Consider the following 27069-nt stretch of genomic DNA (forward strand, 5'->3'; position numbering starts at 1 on the left):
TTAAAAAAATAAAAAAATTACTAAACTATGAGTTTATGATTGAGTAATTTATGCATTAGTTACAAAATGCAGGCAAATACACCTGTTCTACATGAACATAACACTAATTTAGGTGCATGGAATGGATTAATATTGCAATATAGATGTGGAAATACTCTGAACAAATTTGAAATCACCATACAGGAACTAGCTCAGGCTTATTCTAAGATTCTCTCCCTGGAAGAACATTATGAATGCTCTTTCAGTGTCTTCCCTATACAAATTCTTGGTATTTCTCATCCTTCTTGATTTCTTACGTGTCAAGAACATGATCACATAGAAAAGGAAAAACTTTTATTAACTTTAATACATTTCATGGCTTTAAATTATCATGATGTTAAAGATTTACATCTAGATTTCACACACAAAAAAATCCTAAAAATAGTAGCAGTATAGTGCTATGAATACTAATACTTCTACAGTTATGTCTCAAAACTCAGTATTCTCAATACAAGTAAAAACTACACTAAGCCAGCTCTTGAAAAAAGCTTCAGGTAAATTAGTGGAATGCCTACTTTTTCAGTGCATAATATTTCAGTATTTTAAATTCTCTTAAGATATGGGATAGAAGATTTTAATCCTTGACATGCATTTAGGAAAGAGATGCTGTATATGAGCAATAACAACATTCCCTCTAAGAAAAAAAAGACTTGAATTGCTTTCTAGCCGTGCAGCACCTACAAATGTAATGAATGAAGCATCTCTGTAGCAACTCCCACTGTCAGACTTTCATTTAAGAGTTTTTATTCTTTGAAGAATGAAATAGGAGGGTAGATAGAAAAGATAAAAAAACTAGATGGATAAGTGATAGAGCAAGATTACCTGAAACCATTTGAGACAAAAATTTATATTGGTGATAAGTAAGTGAAGATAAGTTATTTTGAAAGTCCAGATGGAGATGAAATGTCCACACATATAAAGAAGAACCAACTGATCTGTGTTCTTAGTACACTATTTCTTCTATGAAAACTCCAGCGAACGCAATAGAATTGTACTTTGTCTGCCAATAAGTAAATTGTAAATCATACCTGATTAGGTCTGACAGTCTGTAAAGTGATAGTAACATTTGTCTTTAAGTTTCTAATTGTGAGGTTAGCAACACTCGATGATATAACATTGCTGATTAAAGATGCATTCTTCAAGGATAGATCCTAGAACAACAAAAAAAGAATGCTATTTTAAAATCTTAAAGGAAACAATAGTAGCGTACAGCACCCAAAAGCTCAGTTATGTGGAGTGAGCACTGGACAAAAATAATTACTTCTAAATCAGGAAGTTTTGAAATGTGTTTTGTGGGAAGAAGACCATTCATATTTTATTTTGCTCTAGGCTTGAGCTTAAAACCCTTATGAACAGATGATTGAAAAGATACCTGAAACACAGTAGTCTTTTTAAAGAAGTTGAATATAATTCTAGAAGCCATGTTCAGTTCTTCAGGGGATAAATTTATCAGCAATGATGAAGGAAGAGTAATTGATCCAAGATTATCGAAATCACTACGTGCATTAAGAAAGACCTGAAAAATAAATACAAGGATTATGCTTAATTTCAGTCACTGAAGAAAAAATAAATTATTACTTATTTTCAGTTTAGAACTTCGAAATACTCTGTAATCACTGTCAGGAACTCACTGCTGCACTCTTCTTGCTCTCCTGCTCCAATAAATAAATAGCACCTGCAGACTTGAAAAGGATGCAATTCATTTCAGGTCTGCCTACCCTTGAAAATACTCTGGCTTTACCTATTTGCTTAGAGGGACAGAACACATTACTGGGGTGGATAATACTGATTTGCAAAAGGTGAAGAGCATCTTAGGTAGGTCTATGTAATTGTGTAGGGAGATTAACATTTGACAGCATAAGAGCCTGACAGTTCTGGAGCCCCCAACATAAGAAGGACATGGAGATCCTGCAGAAAGTCCACAGGGGGGGAGGGAAAGATTATTACAGGGGTGGAGCACCTCTCCTATGAAGACAAGCTGAGAAAGTTGAGGTTGTGCAGCCTGGAGAAGAGGAGGCTCTGGGAAGACCACATAGCTGCCTTCCAGTACCTGAAGGGGCTACAGGAAAGCTGGGGAGGGACTGTTTACATGGGCTTGTAGTGAAAGGACAAGGGGTAATGGATTAAAACTGGAAGAGGGGAGATTTAGGTTAGACATTAGGAAGAAACTCTTTCCTGTGAGGATGGTGGTGAGACACTGGAACAGGTTGTCCAGGGAAGTTGTGGCTACCCCCTCCCTGGAAGTGTTCAAGGACAGGTTGGATGGGGCTTTGAGCAACCTGGTCTAGTGGGAGGTGTCCCTGCTCATGCAGGGCAGTTGGAACTAGGTGATCTTTAAGGTCCCTTCCAAACCATACTATGATTCTACGAAAAGCAAGTAATTTTTATACCTCATATGAGGTATGTCAGAATTCTGAAAAAAACTGTAAATAGCCATTACTTGTCAATAGGTTTTTACTACAGTAGGTTAAGCAGAATTTAAGACCATAAACCCTAACTACATGATCATCTGGAAAAATGGCAAAAATAAACTGGATAAGCTACAATTCACAAATCTCAAGTGCTTAGTGATCCAACATTTAAAAAAACCTGAACTTCTACCTAGTTTTCTGTCTTGTACTTCTAGAACAGAGAGCTTTGATTAGTACAAAATCTCTAACATTTTATTGCTGCACATTAGTGACTTTAAATACAAATATCATCACCTCAGAGTTCCTGAGACATGTGAAACATCAGTAGAACTAAAGAAATAAATTATCTGGGTATTCAAAGAATGGCTGTAATAGGAATAACAGTGTGAGCTCCTCACAGTTCCCTAACAATATTATTTAACTCTTATGTTTAGACCAGTAGTCTCTGAATTTGTTTGGTCATGTGCCCCAAAATATATCTATTTATAAGTTATGTGCATGTACTACTGTACTAATACATTATGCACATTATAAAACATACACAAAACTAGAAATTTTTAAAGGACGAAACAAAGAATAAACATTACTTTTAAAAATATTTTTAATGTATTAATCATATAACAATATTTCCTTTCTGCACCCCAGTGGACTGTTATGTGCATACCCTGGAGTACTCATACCCCAGGCTAGGATAGCACTGGTTTAGACAGACACCAAAGAAATTCCAAATAATTTCCACAAAGGCATTCCTACATTCCTGTTGCTCTGGTTTGAACTAATGATACCTGTTGAAAATTCTCTGTATTTCATTGCCAGTGCCATGAGATTTCCAGAAAATCATTACTTAGCAAATATCTGTTTTTCAGCACTACTACCTCCTAGTCAGCTCACATTAATGCACTGCATATAGCTAAAAAAATAGAAAATAACTCAAACGTTAACATTTCATATATATTTCAGTATCACAGAACAGTTTCATTACAACTTATGGCTCATGCTACATTAAGCTGTATCTTCTCTGAAATAAAAGAATGTGCCAAATTTTTTCCAGAACTTTCTACCTCTCCTTGATTAATCTTCCAAGGCTGGTGGTTTCCATATTATTATTTACTCAACCAGGAGGGAGGTTCTGGATGATACAAAGTGGATCCAAACATTCTAAGCACTTCCTTTTTGATGAGACCAACTAGTCATGAGTGACAAATGTACGAATGTCATTATCCAAGGAACATAATCATTCATTCCTGGAGCCATTTGCAATTTACCTGCTTCTAACAGATGAAGCCTTCTGGTAACACTCTTTGATACATTTCAACACAACTGGGGGGGTGATTAAGTGACTCATGATTCAGGTGTTATGAGGCAAAGTTATTCCAACAAGCACTCTGTCCATTCTGGTGTTCTGGCTGTACCCTCTCTACCAGATTACTAGTCATATGCCAGTTTCTGCTAAGTCTGTTGCTTATTTACACTTATTAACCCAATATAAAATTAAAGAAAAAACTATGGAGGGCTTCAAAAACAAAGTATTTTTTCTCTGAAAATAACATGAAAAATAGTTCCTGAAATTCATAGAATCATAGAATAGTTTGGGAAATAGTTTGGGTTGGAAGGGACTTTAAAGATCACCTAGTTCCAACTTCCTGCATGGGCAGGGACACTTCCCACTAGACCAGGTTGCTCAAAGCCCCATCCAACCTGTCCTTGAACACTTCCAGGGAGGGGATAGCCACAGCTTCCCTGGACAACCTGTTCCAGTGTCTCACAGGAAAGAGTTTCTTCCTAATGTCTAACCTAAATCTCCCCTCTTCCAGTTTTAATCAATTACCCCTTGTCCTTTCACTACAAGCCCATGTAAACAGTCCCTCCCCAGCTTTCCTGCAGCCCCTTCAGGTACTGGAAGGCAGCTATGTGGTCCTCCCGGAGCCTTCTCTTCTCCAGGCTGCACAACCTCAACTGTCTCAGCTTGTCTTCACAGGAGAGGTGCTCCAGCCCTCTGAATTATGACATAACCACAGAACAAACTCATGTTACATATAAATATAAAATAATAAATATTTTAAAATAAATGTTTGAGAGTTTGCATTTATAATTATTGATGTTTAACCTGGAGATCAGCTGAGTCCTTGACAGCAAAAGACATCTGGTTGGAGCGGATGCTATTGGTCTTGACAACTGCCAGAGCCAAGGAAGGGGAGGCAAAATCAGCAGATGTTGCTGGAAAGTTCAGTTTTAAGCCAATATAATCCACCAGTTTTATAATTCTGTAAAGAAAAAAAGAGATAGCTAGTATTATCAAGCACATACCCCTTAAATACTCAGTCAAATTGTGGTTATGGAGTGGCAACACAAGTGCAGTCTAAAATACAGCTGACTGTTTACTGTTGTGTCAACACAAAAAAATACTGTGTTTTCCATGGCATTATATTACAGTGGAGCCTGTAGCACTAGAATGATACTCCTGTTTTGTGCAAGTACATTAAGGAACAAGAAACATTCTTTTGGATTATGATTACGAGAAAAAAGAAACTTGCTGAAGCCAATTTATTGTGACAATCGACACAACATACCTCTAATTTCTTGCCAGAATTACCTACCTGTTAGATATTCGGGGTGGTAATGGTTGAGAGGCAGTCAGGACTTTGCTAACCTCACTAACCATCCTTTCTACATCTTTTGGCTCTACTTTTCCAGCTGCTAAATCATTTTCTATTTTGGACACGATTTGCTCAGCTGTGATCATACTAGTGGTGGTATGCACATAAGTTGTGTACGTGGTAGTTGAGAGTATCTTTCCTGTGACAAAAGAAAAGTTGTGCATTTATTGAACCTTGTGTTCAACAAATAAAGTAAGCTTTGAGAAGCAGTAAAATTAAGCAGTTCTCTTGACCAGCAAACCTTATCATAACTTGTACAGTCTTTCAACATGTTGTAGGAGACAGAATCGCCTTTTCTCCCTAACTACTTTTCAGATAGCAATAATTTAAATCTTAGGAAAACACAAAGCAAGGTTTCACATGGGCAGCATTAATCCCAATTTTTATTGATTACAAAGTTCCTCACATCAGACCATTAATGATGTTAAATAATGTATTATTTTTTTATTTTTAGCCACAAGATGGCTGAAAGTTGAATAAAATCAAGAGACGATCAGTAATTTGAAAAGAAGCTTGTAAAGAGGCATACAATCTTAATAGAAAAATACACAGCCATTAAGAATATTTATAATCTATAACAATATTTTAAGTAAGATCCAACCCTAATTTGCAATATTTAAATGCTAGCTTAGTAAAAAAATAGCTAAGTCTGTGACTTAATTTTTTCTGCTAAAGATACCTACTGGGAACTTAGCACAGTACCTATCTATCACAGTTACCAAGCAATTTGTAGGGCAAGGTATAACTCATCACGGCCAAAAAACATGAGAATGTATTTTCAAATAAGTATACACCTCATGAGAGTTGTCTTAGGTCTTTCACAGTAACTGGGAAGTCAGAGCTCAGATACATGTTCTTGTTTAATGCAGTTTAAAAGCAAATTCTGTTCATGGCATTCAAATTTTTAAAAAATAATAATTAAATCATCATTTTACTTGTCATATTTACCTGTGCTCCCATGAATTATGCTACCATGGACTGCAGCGCTGGCATGAGGATGAGAAGCTGAGACAGAGTGGTTGATAGGACCAACGGTAGGGGTCAAAGTTGTTGGGAAAGGCGTAAGAGGAAGGTGCTGTAAAGGTGCTGTAGTAATTTTTTTGTTACCAGAAATAGGTTGGGTTGACTCTGTAGCAAGATGATTTTGTGCAATAGATTTGGTGGTAGTCTCCATGGGAGGAATTGCTATTGAAGGTTTTGGGGGAAGCTCAGAAGAGGAAACTGTGGAATGTTTACTGAGATCTACAGAAGGAGAAATTATTGTAATAGGCTTGCTAAAATATGCAGCATCAGATTTAATTGAGAAAGCGGCATTAGTGGCAGATTTTGTTGCAGTTGTGGAAGCAGTGACAGATTTATTAGAAGGAAAAGTGGAAATGGCAGGTTGAGCAAGAGACTCAGAAGAGGAAAGCGTAGAGGTAGCACTGGTGGAAGACACAGAAGTTTCAGTAGTAGATGTGGCAGAAGTTTCAGAGAGAGGAACTGTAGTGTGAGATGTGGACACAGTTTCAGGAGAATAAATGTCTGTGAACGGTGACATCAGTGGTGTACTTGTGGGGCTTTGTTTGGTGGAAAGTGTAGTAGGGGAAGTAAAAGTATTAGACTGGGGATAAGTCTTTTTAGGGAGAGAAGGAAAATGAGGGAAAGGAACCCAAATAGTATGAGGCGGCACTTGTATAGTACTGTAAAAAAAAACAAAAACAAAAAAGCATAGAATTTAACATAGCTTATATTTTAAAGAAAATTAGTTCTAACAGAGTAATATATACAAATTACATGGTCATAGTACCAATACTGTAAATTTTTAAATCTTATTGGATGTTTCATGCTCTTGTAACAATTTTGTAATATTTTCAGCATTCCAACATTCTGTTTTGCTGTAGTTATTAACTATCCAGTCTATAAATACCACTACTGCCTTTGCTGCCTATTCTGGCCTGATGCTGAACACAAAAGCTACTTCCATCAAAATAAAAAAAGGGGAGGGGAGGAGGAATAGGGATGGAGCTATACAGAAAAATGCATGTCAGGTTGTTCTTACAGAGTCCTTCCTGGCTATTATACTACAACAACAGCAGGTGACTCTGTTAATGCACTAGGAAATTTAGAAAATAAGCAAATCACATGTTGTATTTTTACTTACTACATTCGTAATTCTTCAGCAGTCAAGGAACAATACTTCAGTGATGAACAGCAGCACCGTTCTGAGATGACAAAGAAGCATTAACCTAGTTTACCCTGAAGCACAAAAATTGCTAATACTGTTAAGCAGGATATTCAAACAAGCATGTGTTTTATATTTTTAAATAATACTGTATATTGCATAATTATTCTTTTTTTCTGAAATGATATTTGCAAAACAGACTCTGGCCAGTCAGAATACTGCAATACCCCCAGATTTTTGATCAGTGTCTGAGAAGTACAGGTTTTTCTTTTTGTCATTATAAACAAATCAAAATGCAAAGTTACATCTTTTGAAACAGAGAAAAATGATGTGAATCACCAATCCATACTATTACAATATCACTAAGAAAGCTTGGCTACTTTAAAAATGTTTTCGTTCAGATTGGCATTTCAGTAACACATTTATGTTCTCAAGTCATTTTATAGCCAATCCTTTCAAATTCTTTTTTTATTAAGGTAGTCAGGGATTTTATACCAAAGTTTTTCAAAACATATTTCTATTTTCCACCTCTCCACCCAAACATTGGAAAGTTGCATTTTTCTTATGGTTATATTGTTTAATTTATATTTTTTATTTTTAAAAGTATAAATCTTTTATTTTGGCTACTTGGAGGTCAGATGTGAAGATATGAAATTTAATCTGATAGGGTACCTGTGATGAGACTGTGTTTAAAGCATAACTTACCAAGCTTGATTATTTCCGTTTTGTCTCTTAAACTGCTTACATTCTCTCTGTCCGCCAGCTTCATTATAAAATTGCAGTACACGCTATAATGAGAAGAAAAAGCTGTAGACTCAAGAAGCAGATCTGCCTCATCTTTACAGCACATGAACCTAATACAAAATGCTAGGTGAAAGCAAATTAGCACAAATTTTAAGTGTGACAGCACATTTTTCCTAGGCTCTTTCAGATTTGGGGATATTTAAAATGCACATGAAATCCTACACCAGGCTACAAATATTAAGAGCAATACAGTTTGTGGCAGCTTATTTTCTCTTTCCTCTATAGAAACCATTGATTCTTAGATGGGCTCCTCCCTAATTAATGTCAGCCATTAAGAGTTGATAATTTTGTAAAGGTAATAATGTAATCTCCACTGTTACTGTACAGCAACTCCAGAGAGTAACTAGTAAATATCTCTGTCAGTGTATATGAAACCTTCATCGTCTGGGGAAAGCCAATGCTCTCACTTTTGGCTTCCTAGAGAACTTAAATGACTCACATAAACATGTAACTATGTATTTACACATTATGGCCTAACAAAACTACAGTTGGAATTATTCTCGTTCAGCAAACTCAAAACACACAGGTGAATGAAAAGGCAACACATAAAAAAGATGAATTCAAGCTTCTTTCCAGCTTACAAGAATTAAAAGAGTACCCTAACTACTGCCAGTATGTGACAGGAAGGTGAGATATGACTTTCTGTCTATTACTATTTGAGTGTTTTGGACTTTTCTTTCATCCTAACTCTGGAAGACAAACACCAAATTCAAGTATTTGGAGAAATTAAGTTCCACATTTTGTTTTAGAACATAGTGTTTCCAAGCTGTTCAGTTTAAATGACTAGCAATTCAGTGGTGAATAGCAATTAAGTTGACAGACATTATCTACATTTCAGGATTTCCATGTTCAACTCTGTGGAGCAGCCTTGCTATTTTGATATGCCAGGGCTTCCAGACTCTGAACTGGTTATGATCTCAGGCTTCCCCTACCCTGAGGATGGCTGGTTTCCCAAGCCAAAGAACAGCAACTTGAGATGTCAGAAGCAATCCCCTTAGAAAGATTGCATTGCATTCACAACCTCTGGAAGTCTAATGCCGCCAAATCCCATATCCTTAGTCATTACATTGCTGTATGACTAAGCTAACATGTCGAAGAAATATGACAAGCAAGCCTGAGCTTCACCAGAAGATCAATGAAAAGCAATACAGTTCAGTTTAAAAAAAATAAAATCTAAAAAAAACCACAACCCAGAAAGCCACTAATGTTAGGAGAATAATGGGATCAGAATTTCTTTGTCAGCCTATACATATTTCTGCAGCCTGCTTCTCAAACTTAGCTTCCCAGAAATCTTGGGTTTACTTCTGGACGTAGCCATTCATACTTGATACACCACAAGACACTATATGAGCTTTTAAATATATCAGTGTTTAAAAAATTAACAACAAACCTTTGGTTTTCAGTGCTGCATTTCATAACAGAGGACTGCAATGACAAGTAAAAACAAAAAAAATATTTTGTCAGGAAAAAAGAGGATTGATACTCAGACAACAACATTATCAGATAAGTTGGAAAAAAGTTTTCCAAACAGTAAGAACAATTAGTCATCTTACCTCACTTAGTGCTTGCAGGGTTTTGTTGAACTCTGAAACTCTTTAAAATAAAAAATTACCATTACAGAGGGTTTCTAGTTAAGCTTCTGAAGACAATTACAACAATATAATAAAAATAACAAGTACTGAGAAAACACAACTTTACCAGTTATCAGTGACCTTTTTAAAATTATGCCAATTCTAATATTGTAAAACCACTTTTCAAAGGATTAAACATTTTAAAAGTTGCTTTCTATTAGTCACTACACAAATCAAGTTTACACATCTGCCATCAGAGATGACAGACCTTTTTCAAATATATCAAAGATTTCAATCCTTTTTCATGATTACTTACCTCAATTCTTGTGGGGAAGGTGCTGAAATTGCAAGTAATTTTGTAACTTGTTTGTTGATGGCTGTGTTATTAATCTGTTAGAAAAAAAAAATTCCCCGATTTAAGTAAAACCAGTAATTTTTAGCCTTGAAAGAAACACGTTAATTTCACAATTTTTAGAGTCAGAAATTCCAAAGATAAGAAACACTTTTTCTCATAAATACACTTCAGCAAATATTTACCATTGCATTGTTGTCACAACTTAATGGAAGGAATTGGCTTATCTAGTACAGAGCAAATCATGTGATCTGATTTGTGAAAGAGGACAGTGACAGTGATTTCACCATATCTCATGTTAGAAAAAGAGGAACTTGGCTTAGTTTGCAAAAGAGACAGCTTAAACCAGACACTGAAGAAACTTCATAACTGTAAGTGCAGCAATGGGACGAGCCGCATAACAGACAGAAGTAACACACAACATAGAATCCTGGGAGTAAAAAGCTATGAACTGAGATGAAAGACATGGTAGGAATGATCTAATGATGTATATGTATACACACATATATATACACATATATAAGGCTATATATATATGTTCAGCCTCCTTTACAATAAAGTATTAAAAGAGAGAGCACTTACTATTTCTACATTTAGTGACGTGTTACTTTCCTCAGTCACCTGAAGTCTTACTGTGCCCACATAGAAAACTAAAACCAAAAGGAAAAAGAAGTTAAGAAAATCAACACTAAACCACAAGACATAAAATTGAGAATTTTAAAATTCACTGTTTCATGAGGTTTATAATTCTCATCACTTTTATATAAACACCCTCCCCACACACATTTTATATTAATTTTTACAAGCTATACAAAATCTCTCTGAATTCACAAGAAAATGTATTACAGAACTAGCTTTTACATAGCAACTACAAGTTACCTCATTACTCAGAACAGAAAATAGTAGGACATGGTTTTTATGTTAAAAAAAAAGGAAAAAGAAAATCACTAACCTGAATAATTACAGACAGGTGTTATGTTGCATAAAATGGTTTCTCCTGCTATAATTTTTTTGAGAAAAAGAAAACCCAGTGAGTAAAAAAGTTAAACCAATAATGACAAACATGTATCTTTAGAGTAATTTAAATGTTTCAAATGTAAAGGTATTTACCTTTCAAAAATATTTCAGATACTGTCTAGGCTTCACTTCTCTAGGGTACTTACCATGATATTTTTCAAGACTTAGTAGTGAAACATGCTGGTTTTGATTAATTTTGAATAATTTTTTTGTAAGTTTCCACAAAAGACTTATAGGCAAGTGGTCTGTCTCTTTTAAATCAAAATCAAAATCAAATAGAAATCAACATATCATAAATAAGCTCTTCAAATACCACAGTATTCAATCACTAAGTAGGAGTTTATCTACTATGGTTATTTATGATCATGACAAACTAAAACTGTTCTACATAATAGAATTCAAACTATTATGATAGCAAACATGTTTACTGTCATCTAGTAGAACATGTCTTCAGTTAGCTACAGCAAGCTTTTGGCTGCTACCTTATTTTTAATACTACCTGCACTGCAAAGAGATAATGCTGATCCTAAATTAATTAACTATACAACAGGTAGCACTGTTGTATAAAATCAAAATAAAGGACTCAAAAGATATTTGGATTCAAGACAAAACTCTGACACTTGTTCAAAACAATGTGGCAGCACAACTTTCTTACATTACTTAAACAGACTCTTCCGTTAAACTGAGGAATGGCAAAATGGTTCAAAATAAACACATCTTGGTATAAGAATTTACTCTGCTTTTATTATTAGCTAGTAACAAATAAGATGGGAATTTAATTATACTTTTTTTTTTTTACTTTTTCTGTGGTACAAATATTTGCCTGTTACAGTCTGATGCTCCAGCAATTTTATCACCATCAACAAACAGAATCAAAGGGTATGGATTGTGAGCCAGGGCCAACATTCAAATTATTAGAATTTATTTTTTTTTCAGACAGCAGTTTTAGATTCACATACATTTGCCTTCCCTTTTTTGTTGGCAGCTGTCAGTGAAACAGCTACAAAAACTATATCACCATTAAAAAAAAAAATATCCTAAAAGAAATAAAGTGTTCATAAATAACCAAACTTGTCAAAATTATTAACTATGTAAGGAACAACACCATTTTTAAATGCCAATACAAAACCCAGAAGTGACACAAAAGAGCAACATCAGCCTTTTTTTCTTTACAGAGCACCCATTTGTGTGCCACCTAGCCTTGCCTAGAATCTCTGCATGCCACTGAAATGCACAAGATAAGCAGCACGGAGGAGAAAAGACTGATGAAAAATCACAAGTGTTCCCAGTCCCCAGAGATAATCAGACAACATAGCTGCAACCTTCCTGCAGGTCACTTTCACAGTGTTAAACTATACTAGCCACTATGGCTCAAAGCCAGTTTTTCTACTGCTTGCAGTAATTCAGTGCAAATACCTTCTAACTGGTCTACGAGGCTCCTACATGGATAATAAAAACATAATAAAAGAATCCAGGCTGCTCCTATAGAGTGGACCTGCCACGAGAGCATCATGACTGGATTCAGTCTCCTTCAGTCTACTAAAAAGTATAAAGTGGTGGGTTTTGGGTTTTTTTAAAGCAAAGATGGTCCCTGAGATTGTGTTTCTTACATCCTTGTGGTAATCAGCTGCTACGACAGAAAATAACCAAACTCGTCTATATGGCCATCTAGACAAGCAGTGCAGAGTTAGACCTTCTACCAGACTGGAGATCAATGCAAAGTAGGACAAACTGCTAGCATGACACAACATAAAACCAAAAAAAAAAAAAAAATCCTATTAAAAATATTTAGGAGCAGGCTTCTGGAACTCACATATCCTTACAACTGTGAGACCCATAAAAGATCAGGGGCGCAATATGAATCCTACCTGGTGTTATGGTGGAGTAATAATCAGTGATGTTGAGTGCTTCTGTTAAAAAAAAACAACAACAAAAGTTATAAAGTTAACTTTTCCCATTTTAAGGTCAAAAGCCTATGAAATATATGTTTAAAGAAAAAAAGTTTCCTTATTTTTTCTAGTTTAGACTCAGTATTCCCAGAAGTGTAAACACATCATCATTTATAAGGGAATTAAGCTACTTGCAGCACTGGAAATTCAGCACAGCAGCATTCAGAGGGACATCCATCCAGTCAAATATTTATATTCTCGTGTGGGCCAGTGACACGAGGCTCCCTGTTACTCAGCGAAGAAAATGCTGATTTTAAGGTGTGATTGCCATTTAGCGTATTCTACATGGGCACTTCAGCATAAGATAAATCATATTCTAAAAATGTGTCTTTGCCTCCATCAACTATGAAGAACAGCAGCATTCCCAGCTCATACACAGACATGTAGAAATCTGTACTGATATGGGATGAATCTGCTTGTTTTCAAATGCAAACAGGAAAAAAAAGGGTAGCAAGTCCTTCTGTTCGAGCCTTCAGTGATCTTACTTGGCAACGTATCTCAAGACTATATCATGTAAGTGTCTTTAAGGAATGGTGTGTACATTTCAGTTCTGTAAAATACAGAGTTTCAGAAAGTAGAGAAAACATTCCATCTGTAGATATACCAAAAAACTCCACACTTGCTCAAAATAAGTATGACCAATTTGGGCTTTGGTAAGTAATGTGGTATTTTTAAGTATAAAGAAAGGTTAACAGCTCAGTATCAGGTTAATGCACTTCAAAGCCCTACCCATGCAGACTTAAAGTCTGGAGATAAATACAGCGTTTAAGATAACATAAGAAAAGAATCAGACCTAAACAAATTGCAGTTATAGAAAAAAAAAAAACAGCAACCTTTTATGAATGCAGCAAACATCTCCCTTTAGACTTTATTCTCTTAATGCTAATTCTCACCTGCAGTTTGTGTAGTCTCCTCTGAAGTCATATCTGAAAAATAAAAATTAATAACAATAAAACCAATAAAAATAAAATATAAAAGTAAGATATCTACAAAATTCTAAATCTAAATAAATCTGAGAAGCATCAATAAAATCTTGCCTGAAGGATTAATAGGATAGGTGATTAAAGTAACCATAGAAGATTACAGGAAAAACAAATAAACAAACACAGAAAAAAAACCAAACACAAAAACCCACCAAAAAAAACCAAACAAAAAATAAGTAGAAACTGTATTAATATTTTGTTGCAAAAAATTTTGGAGAAAAAAAGATCAAGCACGCAAAACTTCAAACAGGAACATCATTTAATTATATGTTCCATTTTAAGAACAACTGCCGTGCTTGTTAGGAATGTTCCCATTATTTCAATACAAATATTTGAAATCATGTTTCCATTATTTCAAAAATCTGAGTATCTGAATAAAAACAGCTGGCAAATGAGTTCTTTCAGATAGGTTCTTAATTGGTTTCATTCTTTTAGAAGATGCAGATGAATTTGGCATATCCAATAGCAATAACTGCTTGGGCCCAATGGCTTTTTCCTTCAACTGACAACAATCATGAGCAGAGATGACACACTGGGTTTGGCAAACTGCCTCTCCAAAAAAAGCTATTTTTGTCAGTAACCAATGTGGAGAACGGCCCCATACATAAATAAAATGCAGTGAGGATGCAAGGTTTTTTCAGCTACATCAAAAGAAAATAGAAAATTACATTAAAACAATAGAAGAAAATTTAAAGATTACTCAGGAAGGATGTGCTTAGTAACCATATTCTGGTGTCAGCACAGGAATACAAAGTGATTACAGTACCACTTTATACCACTACAATATGACAACTTTGTGCCCTTTTAAAAATAGGCCAGAGCAAATTCATAACAGAAGAACATTTTGCTTTCCAATTTTCTTCACTAAAAGCGACACTGTCATTTGTAAAAATAGTATCTTAGGTATAATAAAGAAACTCAGTGACTCTGCATAAAGACAGTTGCATATCAAGGAAAAAATAAAGCTACCTACTCCATTACACAGAAAGGGAGCTTTTCTTTCTGATATATTTATTTCAACTAGACTAGCCATCTTCAGCTGTTTGAAAAGTGCCCTCTTAGTTCCATACACATAATAAAAGCTAAGCATATCTGGTTCTTCAGCAAGAATCCTGAAGACAACTGATTTCCCTATGCAACTAAAAGCAGCCAAAATACATGGAATCAGTGTGAAAACTAAGCACTGGCTTCATCTGTATTATTTGGCTTGGTATAATCTACATCAAATACTGAATCAGCTGCTCTTGTTAAAGATGAACCATTCCCAGAAAAAGACTGTATCTGTAAAAGAACAAAAGCATGTGTGTTTGTGTATGTATTACTTCTTTTCTCCAACACATGATATATCCATTAAGCAAGAAAGCAACTGTCTTGAACACAGTTATTTCTGTTTGGCTGCATTCTACATTTTAAAAAAATGTTTTCAAGGATGATCTTCACTACCTCTGGTGCCAGCAGTTAATGTCTCATGTCTGTGTGTGTGTGTGCCCGTGTGTGTATGCATGAAGGATACCACACTGCATGGAAAGACGTCTGCACACCTGTGAGGGTGGGAGGAGATGTAGGGGAGTTCTCTCACTGTTCCTCCTCTGTCATCTAAGCAAACTGTTCACTGTTTAGGTTACTGGACAAAAGGCTCTTAATTGAGCAACTTCCACCTCTTTCATCCCTAAGCATCACTGCTGCAAACCATGAGTGATCCTATAAGGTAAGCTATTTCATTACAAGGTAGAATTAAGAAAAATTCTAATCTTTAAAAAATAAACAATCAAAACATTAAGTGTTGGAACTCACATAACGGATTTTCTGCATTGCCTCAGATAACAGCAGACTTGTCTAACAGGAAATAATACACATTGCAGTAATCAGTAAAGTCCTGATTTTCTTACCAGAAATGGTTGTTGCAGCTGATTCTCCTGAATTTGCAGGGTTTGTTTCAGACAGGAGAAAAAAAAAAAAAAAAAAAAAAAAGAGGGGAAAAAGGACTATAATGAATTTTCAGACACACACAGCTACACATAGCAGACTTTCCTTATATTAGCAAAAATTTATTCCATTCACCAGAAGAGGGCAACACATACTTATCAGAAGAACGCCTCCAGGTTTTCAAAAAAGGCAGATGTTACAATCTCTGACTAAAGAAAATATTATTTTAATGGATTCAACTAGAACTCCACTGAAAACGATTTCTTTTCAACAAACACTGGATAGTTTGCACGGTATAATGTTAAAAAAACAAAAGTCACTGACTCAACATATGCGCCAGTCTAGTCTGAAAGCCACGTCCCTACCCTGAGTGTCTTGCTAATTCTGGGAAGGGAAATCAAGCTTATGTAACAAGATGGCTGTAGCTGGGTGTGAAGAACTCTTCTCAGACTTTGCATAGTGACACTGAGAATTGCCATTTAAAATTTATCCCATACATATCTGTTCTCTTTTCTATCCTGCAAAAAGCAGCATTACAAAAAAGCTAATTCATTTCAAGTTTGAACCTCTGACCTTGACAGGAGCCACCCAGCTATTTCTATAGCAAACACTAGCTGCTAAATCTTTCATGTTGCTACAGTCAGTATTTTGATTTTTAAAAAAATTGGAAATTTGACATCTGGCTCACACAGAAATTTGGAAGTTATCCCTTTGATTCACTGAGTGTTTTTTCACAGTGCCAGTTATCACAGAAATATATAAAGAATAGCTGGCTGCAAATATGAAACACTACTTAAAAATGTAAGGCATTTCAGCATCTTCTCTCAAAACTCAAAATTCTATAATGTTACTTACAGTACACTAATCATACTGTAAAACCTTTCCTACTGCTGTAGAAGAGCTAAGTCAGAGATATCAAAAGTCTCCATGGAAAACCAGATCTTTTTGGTTAAACCTAGTAAACAAGGAGTTTCTAAAATGATAATCACTCACATTATTCCTTGCTCAGGCTATTTTGCTTGCCTTACTGAAAACTAGTAAGAGCTTCTTTCCAAACGATAAGTGTAAATATAATTTCTGCAATGAAAGGTGAATCGGAGTCATCTCAACGATGACTGGATTTTCTCTGGAAAATTACTGATGCTATTTGCACCATGAAATATGCTAATTATATAGATAGGATTATATCGATAATTAATTTGCAGATATGTACATATTCTTAACTACCTCCATGAATTATAAAGCAACAGCAGCAGCAATCTTCTATGCACTTTCTCAAACACAAGAAAAATGGGAAAAAATTACACAGCACCCCCATGTACCTGTCAAGTGTTCTCTGCCAGGCAACGTAGCAGTAGTTTCAACTACAAAGGAAAAAGATTTTTTAGGCATTTCAGTTTTATATATATTTGTACGCATGCATATGTACACACACTTTTTTAAACAGAACCATTTTAGATGTGCTACTCACCTCAGTTCAAGCTGATTTGCAAAACTACTTTGCATCCACTAAGAAATGTATGTCAAGTTTAGTTTTTTTTAGATCAATTTTTTACTCAGTTTATCTCTTTTATACTTATGGAAGACACAGATAACGCTGTGAGCTTTCCCACTGCCCTTCCATTGCCAATGTCTTCAGAAAACCTTTCAAAATATTTGCTTGAGTGAAGATGAAATAGACTATATAGTAGCAAACAAAAATGTAACACAATGGTACTTTCACACAGCTATTTTTGAAAAAATGTGGAAGAGAAATGCTGATTAATTATTTGAGAAGGGAAATTTTCTTAATATAAAGAAAAGCAGATAAATTAAACCAAAAATAACCAGGGTGCCTGGAGAGTTGGGGAAGACAGGGATACTTTAGTCCATACATATTTACAAATTGCATGAGATGTACTTTGAGAATACATCTACATCATGATGCTACTTATACATCATGTATATGCTCACATGCCCAAGAGTTGTACCACCAGAGAACATCTAAACAATGAGCAGATAGATCAGGCTGCCAGAAATTAAGCAGCACAGGTCGACCTGGATTGGGAATGAAACTGTGACATATTTCTAGCTCAAGGGGCCCATGTAACATACAGATGGGGCTTGATCAAGGTGTAGATCTGAAGATTGAAGCTATTGCACAGGCCACACACGGATGTGAAATATGCACCATAATCAAGCAAGCCAAGTGTCTAAAGTCTCCCCAGAATAGAAGATGGCTGGTCTGTCAATATGAGGAGGCCTAGCAGATCAATTACACGAGACCACTGCTGTGAAACTGCCACCGAGGCAAACGCTGTGTGTTTCCCATGCTGAAGGCAACAGGCAGGTGGCTAGAAATTTACCCTGCAGCCTATGTCACTACCCAAAACATCACCCTGGGCCTTAAAAAATGCCACTCATTTAATACTTGCATCAGTAGTCTGCAACACCATTTTCAGCCTCTGGATCCAGTGATCCAAATTCAAATCTATTTGGGACCTCCAGTAACCAATCATTTGGGGATGGCACACTGTAAAGTGCTCCGAGGCAGCAAATTCCTGGGTAGCAGGTTATGTGAAAGAACTTGGGCAGTTGCCTAGAGCAGTTTTCACCTCTGATGCCTGGGAGTTTACATCTGAACAGGCACAAAATCCTCTTGAAATGGCAGACCACTTGAAGGAAGGATGTCTTTCTTACACCAAAGATAAGACTGACTTCTGGTGCTGTGTTGTGGTTTGGCCTATGCTTACCAGACCTGTGTTCAACACCCTGAAAGAAGCAAGAGGTCTCTAAGATTCTGCCCACAGAGAAATACAATTTTTCTTTTTAACATTCAGCACTGTATGAACTTCAAAGATTATTAAAAACTGGCTATAACCTTAATTTTTACAGTCACTTTTCAGGAAAATTAGGACTTTCCTACATGGTTAAGTCCAGTCAAAATACATGATTCTGTAAGGTTTGTGTTCTAGAGCTCTTAAGTGTTGCTACTTTAACCCTTCACAGTGCTGAGGTATTACGGCACCTATAGAACTTTTTTCTTAACGTCTAGTGTGGGATTAGGGAAGATCCTTTAGATACAGTACCAACTTTTAAATAATGCACAGAACTGAAGCAGCAAGTCAGATAAAAATGTTCTGTATTGTTTAAACAGTAAATAGCTTTTTAAGGTAGAATGGAAGGAACAAAAATAACTGAGACAATTCTACATTAAGTGGGCTTTTGGTTAGAGAAGAAAATACCCTTCTGCATGTTTGCCTAGAAGGAAAACTGGCTTTCTTACCAAAGGAAGTGAATTCCATTTCCAAAAATGTACCTGCCACTAGTCCTGTCTTACTAAGTCTTACAACTTTGTGCAAAAACCCTTATCTCCAACCAAAGGGCCTTGGCGGAAATTAAATTCTCAGAAGGAACCCACCTCTTGAAGTATGCAGCATCTCACATAAAAGCCCACCAAACTGCTTCTTCTGCCCAGTAGAAGATAAAAAAAATCTGCGTGGGGAATCTGACCTTAAGTTCTTTATCACATACTCTTGAGGAGTCCGTATAGACACAGTGACTGTACACTAACTGAATTGCCTCTCTTCCATATCCCTTCAATCTGCTTAGTGAGTTTTTAGCAATACAAATAGGATCCTGAAGTAGGTAAGAAAATTGTCCACTAACATAATCAGTAGTGTAAGGTTAGTAAGAAGATAGGGAATTCTGAAAATGCAAAATGCTTTTAACAACAAATCCAGCAGTATAGGGACCAAAATAAGCTAAACACAAATGCAGCAAGTGATAATAGCATGCATAATCTGAGGGGCACTTTTTTCTGGACACAAATCTAGCCACGACTTCTCTTACAGCACAATATTCACATGCCTACAGTTGCTAGAAATTACCCATGAGAATGAGACTTGTCACTGAACAAGGTGCAGCATTAAGTTCACCAACCAAGTCTTTCATCAGAATCACCTTTCCACACAGAAATAGGGAAGGAGAGAGGCTGTCATACATTACTTAATTTCACTTAAATTTGCCAACCCTCCTCCTTCATTGTATTTATTTAAGAACTAGAAAAGAAAGTGAAAAGTATTTATTTGGAGAAGGATTAAAGTGCAATCTAAAATATTCCTAATGTAAAAAGGAAAGTAAAATAACTCAAGGTGTGCTAGTTACAATCTAACAGAAATTTTTTCCCCTTAGTTTGCTTACTACTGATAAGCACAGGAAAATCCTCACCTACATGAAACCTCATCTTATTTCCTCCATGCATTTTTATTTGCAACACTGCTAGTTTAAGATCATCAAATCAACACACTTTATATCCTATTCCAGAGCAAGACATTATATATTGTAGTAATATTTTTCTACATTTTCTCTAATAGAGAACATTCCTGAGCATCCAAGCAGCAAATAAATAAGCAAAGACATTATTTAGTATTATTCTTTGGTTTTGTTGCAAGAGAGACAGAAGAGGTGCCCACAGGAACTGTTTGTTTTGGTGTTTGTTTTTTTGTGAAGGAAAAGGCAGCTCCGTTAAATGAGATAAGCACCCATTTCTGTTACTAACCTGCATCACTAAAAACAAAACGAGCAAGTCTCTTACTGTCTTCATACCACTTTGCACTGTTCTGACACAAACTGCTAGCTAAGCCAAAACTTGACAATCCCATCTGTGTAGGCAGAGGAAATTGTTCCACTGGTATGAAACCTGTTTAGCAACTCTTTACATTTCTCTATACCACAGCTGCAAAAAGCTTGCGTGGGAACCAGTATTTGCATTGTGACAACCTTCATTTCCCATAATGAGGTTAAGTTTACCATCTCCATTCTGGTAGTAGACTAAATCCATTACAAACAGTACTTAAGACTATGTCCATGAACTGATACAGCTCTCAGGGACACCAGTGCCTAGCCCTGTCCACAAAACAACCTTGTGCTTACAGCATTCCTGAGCATGAGAGATCTCAGCTCTCAGTCTACTCACTGTTTTAGGACAGGACAGTCTCCATATGCCCTGCTGAAGCTGTTTCACCAAGCAGACAGAATTCAAAAATCTATTTGACCACAGGGAAATAAAGGAAGAAGGAGGCTTTGTAACACAGTGGTCAAGAAAGAATGGATGGCTCTGGTCCCTGCACTGAAGGCATTGTCACTCATAGCATGTCTTTTGTTCAGTAACTTAGACACTGGATACAGAAAAAGCCCTTAAGGCATGAACAATTCTGTCTCCAACTGGAAGTACAAAAAACTTATTTTTTCTTCTCCCTACCTCCAATCTAACCTATGAGCAGTACACTCTTAAAATTTCTGGAAAGGCAACACCCTTTAGATTCACCTGCCTTCAGGCAACCCCCTCTGCCAGAAGCAGTTCAGTTTTTCCAGGGTGGAGGAGTGAGAAGCAGTTAGAACATGGCTGTAGATAACAACATCTTCCAAGAACTAAGTTACTGGCAGCTGCTTCTTCCTCCTGTCTCAGGGGAGCAGTGTTTCTACTGACCAACACTGTTCTACCTAACACTTCATGATCACCTTTACGCTTCTGCAGAAAGCATCCTTTGAGCAAGCCTCAGACAGCAACTGCAGTGCTTTCTTAGTAGGAGAAAAAGAGTCTGAACTGTAGTGAACTAGAGCTTCTACATGGACAACCACCCGGCCCAGTCTGTGGAGTGTGGAGAGGCAGGGGATGGTACAGCAAGAAAGATGGTGCCTGCTGGCCTCTGGCTCTCAGGAAACACAGTGACCAAGTACAAGAGCAGTTGCTTTCTAGTCCAGTCCAGATACAACATAGGCGCTGAACACTTACAGTGCAGCAACAGTCCTGGCAATCTGTAGAAGCACAAGACAACAGTGACGCAGAAAAACATACATTTATGGATTTATCTATTCTGGGGCCTAGGTGACAGGTGTATGAAATAAAGTGCCTAGAATTTTACCTGCATTAATTGAAAAACATGCAAAAAATGAGAACAGTTTGTATTATCAGACAGGACTATGGTTTCAAAATAAAGGTACCCTGGACCATGTCAGCTCTCACAAATAGATGAACAGCAGAATCCAAATGTAATAATTCCAAGGGACAACTTGGTGGCTGTGGAATTTGGTCTCCCTGAGCCACAGTACTCGGCTGACACCACAGAATGACATTAGATAACCATGACTCTGTATTGCTGATGAGTTTTGATTGACAATTGGATGCAAAAATACCAGGAAATTAATAAAAATTAGATTTCCAAAATAAGATTGGGCAGCAAACTTAGTGCTGAAAGCTTTTTCACCAAAAATTCAACTGATTTAGTCAAGGGAATTGAGTTGCATTAAAAAGTCCTACCAGAAATGCCACAGTAGAATTTTTCATTCCAAACAGATGCATAATATCACTTTCTGACTTATAACAAAACCATTTTATATTAAGTTGATTCCATGCTGCATTTTTACATTTATACAAATTATATTCTAAACATTCTCACAAACAACAGTTACCAGTACCTATTACATCATTTACCAGTATTGTCCAGCAGCTACCATCCATTTGTATTCAACATTACTAAAACACACTCATATGAAAATGCCTGGCATGAACACGTTTCTCAGGACTTGCTCATGAACAGAACTGGGTAGCCCAAACAGTGAAATTTCAAAATGGTACTGTTCTAAAATCCACCAATTTACAGAAATAGACACCAAAACCACAACATTCAACTCTCATACTCAAATCCGTATTTTCTGAGACTGGGTCCCTCTAATGTTTGATAAACCTTTCAGCTGAATAAACATTCCACCAAAATGAACCATCCTGTCACCAAAGGCATTAATTGTAACACACAAAAATCCTCCCTAACCATTCCACTGTAGACATTAACCTATATTGTTTTTATGTAAGTTAGATTTTGAGGCACATTGCATAGGTTTATAGAACCTATGTGCAGTCCTGATTTTATGTTCTAGTGCCTCTAATGAGACCTCATGTCTTAGCAGTGGTGCCATGGAAGAAAGGATGAATTACCACCAGCTACTGAACAGGAGCAAATGTGAGAAAACAGTCAAAGCCCTTGTTCACATCAGGCTCTGCCACTTTGGCCAGTTCACTTTAGTAACCTTAACAGCAAATTTAAGTGCAATATTTTTAACTAAGCTTTCATGTTACAAAGATTTTTAGGAAATCAGGCTATAAATACAGTTTTTATCCATTTGTATAAAGTTCTGTTTGTACAAAGCTGTACATTAGAGACTGAGGTTAATCAAATCACATTTTGTCTGGTAGGCTGATTTCCAAAAAGCTACTTCCTTTGGTATCACAGAAGAGGGAGGCAACAAGAAAGAGCAAAGAAAGGGAAGGTCAAACATGCATTCTGTTAGTAGGTACAAAGTAGAGTGGCACATGACTCATCAAATAGGCACTCCAGAGCTAGGTTGTTTTTCCTCCTCAAATTTACTTCCTTTAAGAGCTTCTAGAGGTTTCAGCAGTATTCTGTCCTTACAGATTTAGACAAAAACAAACATATTGCGTTAACTACTTTATTTTTTCATCATCAGTCTTCATGATCCACTCAGTAAATGTCACCATATGGCCCAAAGTTTGGTTAAGTATCAGACTAGGATGCAGACTGGATGAGTGGCAGCTACATTTCCATCCTAGATATGAAGAAGTAAAGCCTTGGGACTCCATCTTCCCTTTCGGGAAAGCTGACCCTGTCAACAGAAGTGGGCACACATCAGGGAATCTTAAAAAAGGATTACATGAGCCTAAATCATACCTCCCATCGCCCACACCTTCAAACTAGAACAGCCCAAACTGATGTTTTCCTCTTCCTTGAGCATGCAAAGGCAAAGAGTCACACAAGGCACCAATCGCTTTCTGTTTCTCCCATCAGTGTTAAAACTGCTTTGTTACCCCAAGCCTGGAAACTTCCTCCAGCCACACCAGCAGCAGGCTCAGCAATATTGGGAGTGAAAAGGACACATGGAAAAGAAAGGGCAACAACTAAATCTTGAAGGTTGGACAGGACAGTTTAGAAACATCTAAAATATGACAATATAAACACTGAATTGTATCTAAGAAAAAAAATTAAGCAAAAGCAACAGGCACTGGACTTTTCCTAAAATTTAGGGCACCAATAACACTACCATTTAACACTACAATTTATAGTAATGCCATAAATAATCTATTTTGTTTACTCATTGAAATTGGTAAAATATATCCCATCATCTCTGTGCTTGTTGCATAAAAGCACGGTGTAACATTTTGGATATTTTTATTTGGATTAAGAATGTTACTGTTTAATGTGTAACTAAAATGTTTAATGTTTAAACAGTACACTTCTTCCAGTTGTCAAGTTATTATTGAAGGTAGCTTACAAATATCCCATGTAAAAATGACAGCTGAAGAGCTGGTGCTCACAGATTATTCAAGTTTTTTCTCAAACATTCAGCATTTTAAATTCACCTATTCCCTTCTGTCTTTGTATTCTCTTAAATCATTCAAAGCTTTATACTACCGAGAGCATTTTTTTCTCAAATTATGCTGATTTGTCCACATTAAAGTATGTAGCTAAACAGGAATCAAGGAACAAGATAAAGAATATTTCCAAAGTTGGCACTTGGACTAGTGATCACATTTTTCTTCACTTCCATTTTTTTTTTTTAGTAACAGAAAATCATCTTTAAAGTGAGATACATTCAATCTGTGGCACTCTTTCTCCATATCACAGCTGTTAAGCTACTTCTCATTCTGAGAAAAATGGGAATTATCAAAGGAAGCTGAGGAAATGCGAGCAGTCAGTGATGCACAATGTGTGGGGCCTCCTCCCCTCTTTGACCCTACCTGCAGTATTTACACCTGCTCAGCATGCAATGGCTACACCAAACAGAGGAGAACCAGAAGACTGTGTGACTGGGAGAAGCAAGACTTGCATCTTTAACTCAGATCCAAATTTTTCTACTGTCGAGTTCCATTAGTTCAAGAAATGTGATCAGTCCTCACCACAAACTGGGAAGCAGGCAAATATATCCTTTCTTGCAGATCTTCAGGATAGGTAGCTACAGCAAAGGGCATCTCATCCACTTTTGGGGAGCAAACTACTTGGATAAAGTTGAGCATACCTTTAAGTGCTAAGCAAGTATCTAAATCATACCAGAATAGGGATTTCAGTCCTTGTTAGACCTCAAACAGTTAAGAAAAAACACAGTCCTGATAATCAGAATAATTGTTATATAAATAAATTATAAAACCAAAAGGAGAAGAATCTATGGAGTCAACAAAAAGAAAGGTGGGAAAAAAAGAGGTAAAGAAATAAGCTAATAATGCAAAGTATATATAAGTAAATCTAGGCTTATTAATGGAGTGCATCACTGTCTCTGAGACACCAAATAGATAATGGCTTACACTGCACAGATTTTGAGTGGTTAAGCAAAGGAGAAATCCCAGAAATCACTTTAACCTTTGACTGAACATTTTATTAACTGCTTTTTATGTAAGCACAAAATGCCAACCAGGTCATTAAAAAAAATTCTGAAACTTGTCCTCCGGCACAATTACAACTGTAATGAACCACTTCCTTTTCACCTTCTGTGTCTAAACAGTAGGTATAGCCCTTTCCCAAGGTGTAAGTCTTCGCCAATTATGTTCTCTGCAGATGAAAAATCAGATCTTTCTGAAGGCTTACTACTCAAAATCATTCAGTTTTAATAAAAACAGTGCAGACCCAAAATAATATAATTTTAAACATGTGAACAGAGGAATTTCTAGAAAGAGATCAGATTGTAAAACTAGAAGCACCATCAATTACAACTGCCTGACACTGATTATTATATGTTCCTACTGTCAATTTTTTTTTTTTGTTTAATAGTTGGACTGCTATTTGCTAGATTTATGCCTTTCACAGGCTGACTTGGAGCAAAAGTGTATCAGCAAAAAATTCTGAAAATAGGCAAAAACACTGTTGAAACAAATCCACTGATTATATATGTTCCTACTGTCAATTTTTTTTTTTTGTTTAATAGTTGGACTGCTATTTGCTAGATTTATGCCTTTCACAGGCTGACTTGGAGCAAAAGTGCAATCAGCAAAAAATTCTGAAAATAGGCAAAAAAACTGTTGAAACAAATCCAACAATATTTTCTTAAAAAAAACTTACATTCTTCCAAGCTATAACTTATATTTGCCAGTAGAGATGGTCTCTACTGAAATAAACCTCTGTCAGCATAATTAAAGTTCCATTTGGCTAAGTAACAGAGCTTTGGAAACCATGCATCTTACACACTCACTAGAGAGCTTTTGCTGTTTAACAAAAGGTTCTGTGAGCCCCTAAAACACTAATTCTAAAGTCATTAACAATTTGGGCTGAAGTAGGGCAGTCCCAAACCAAGCTGCCTGTGATGCTAAAGGATGCTCTACATTCAGGGCAGAAAGTGCTGGAACTGAAAACAAGAAGTTTGTCCTTTCAGTGCTTCAGTGAAAGATAACCAGATGCTCCATTCTGCTCAGCATTTATCCCACTATCCAGACAGATCTCTCTCTGACTTTCTTTGTACCAAACTTTTGCCTGGTAGCCAGTATGTGGCCCTTTTCAGCTCTAGAACAGTGTTCTTTCAAACACAGTCACACATGAGAAAAAAAAGACATCCTTCCTTCAGCTCCTCTCCCAAAACACACAACTCAACAGAGAAGATGTGCTCCCAACTACAGCATCAGGCCAGCAGAGGCATTTCATTCATTATGACCCAGTGTTAGAAGCATTCTCCATGAGTCCTGTTTTTTTTGGGCAGACCTTTCTCTTCCAGAAAAAGAAATCTAGTCATCTTATTTTAATGCCCTCATGAAGATACTTTTACCCAGTCAGAGAGCAATTATAGCATGTTACAGCAAAAATGTATAGGTAGGTACAATTTTTAAGGACAAATGTGATAAAGACTAAGTTTAACTGAAGCACCTACGCTATATAAGAATTTTTAGGAACCAACTGAGCTAGTCACTTTTGAATTTCTGAAGGTCTTAGTGGGCAATACCATTTACTATGGTTGATAAACTGGATCCCACCCAAGCTTAATTAAAGTGTGCCTTTTTGTCTAGCAAAAGCTAGAAGAAAAAGATTATTCTCTTGCTTTAACTCCATTTCAACTATATTAAAATTCAATTTCTCTGAAAGTAAGATATTGATTTTGTTTGATTTAAAGGTGTTTATGGTTCTTTTTAGGGCAGAGAGGAATTATAAGAAATTTGTGAGA

At 36.3% G+C, this 27069-nt stretch overlaps 1 protein-coding gene across 1 annotated transcript in view; it reads right to left on the bottom strand.

Moving 5' to 3' along the window:
- GPR64 (G protein-coupled receptor 64) overlaps nt 1-27069 on the bottom strand; it is a 42560-nt gene that overhangs the window by 9096 nt on the left and 6395 nt on the right. The window contains exons 3-19 of the mRNA XM_009997131.1: nt 17196-17237; nt 16239-16247; nt 15837-15860; nt 13858-13890; nt 12884-12925; nt 10951-10998; nt 10581-10648; nt 9963-10036; nt 9629-9668; nt 9466-9500; nt 7977-8059; nt 7251-7311; nt 6056-6789; nt 5048-5246; nt 4558-4714; nt 1412-1555; nt 1068-1190 (exon numbers count right to left, since the gene is read on the bottom strand). Of these exons, the coding sequence (XP_009995433.1) occupies nt 1068-1190; nt 1412-1555; nt 4558-4714; nt 5048-5246; nt 6056-6789; nt 7251-7311; nt 7977-8059; nt 9466-9500; nt 9629-9668; nt 9963-10036; nt 10581-10648; nt 10951-10998; nt 12884-12925; nt 13858-13890; nt 15837-15860; nt 16239-16247; nt 17196-17237 (1916 nt within the window). The remainder of the gene's footprint in view (nt 1-1067; nt 1191-1411; nt 1556-4557; nt 4715-5047; nt 5247-6055; nt 6790-7250; nt 7312-7976; nt 8060-9465; nt 9501-9628; nt 9669-9962; nt 10037-10580; nt 10649-10950; nt 10999-12883; nt 12926-13857; nt 13891-15836; nt 15861-16238; nt 16248-17195; nt 17238-27069) is intronic.

Source organism: Chaetura pelagica, unplaced genomic scaffold, assembly GCF_000747805.2.
Source record: "Chaetura pelagica isolate M959 unplaced genomic scaffold, ChaPel_1.0 scaffold80, whole genome shotgun sequence".
Classification (NCBI taxonomy): Eukaryota; Metazoa; Chordata; class Aves; order Apodiformes; family Apodidae; genus Chaetura; species Chaetura pelagica.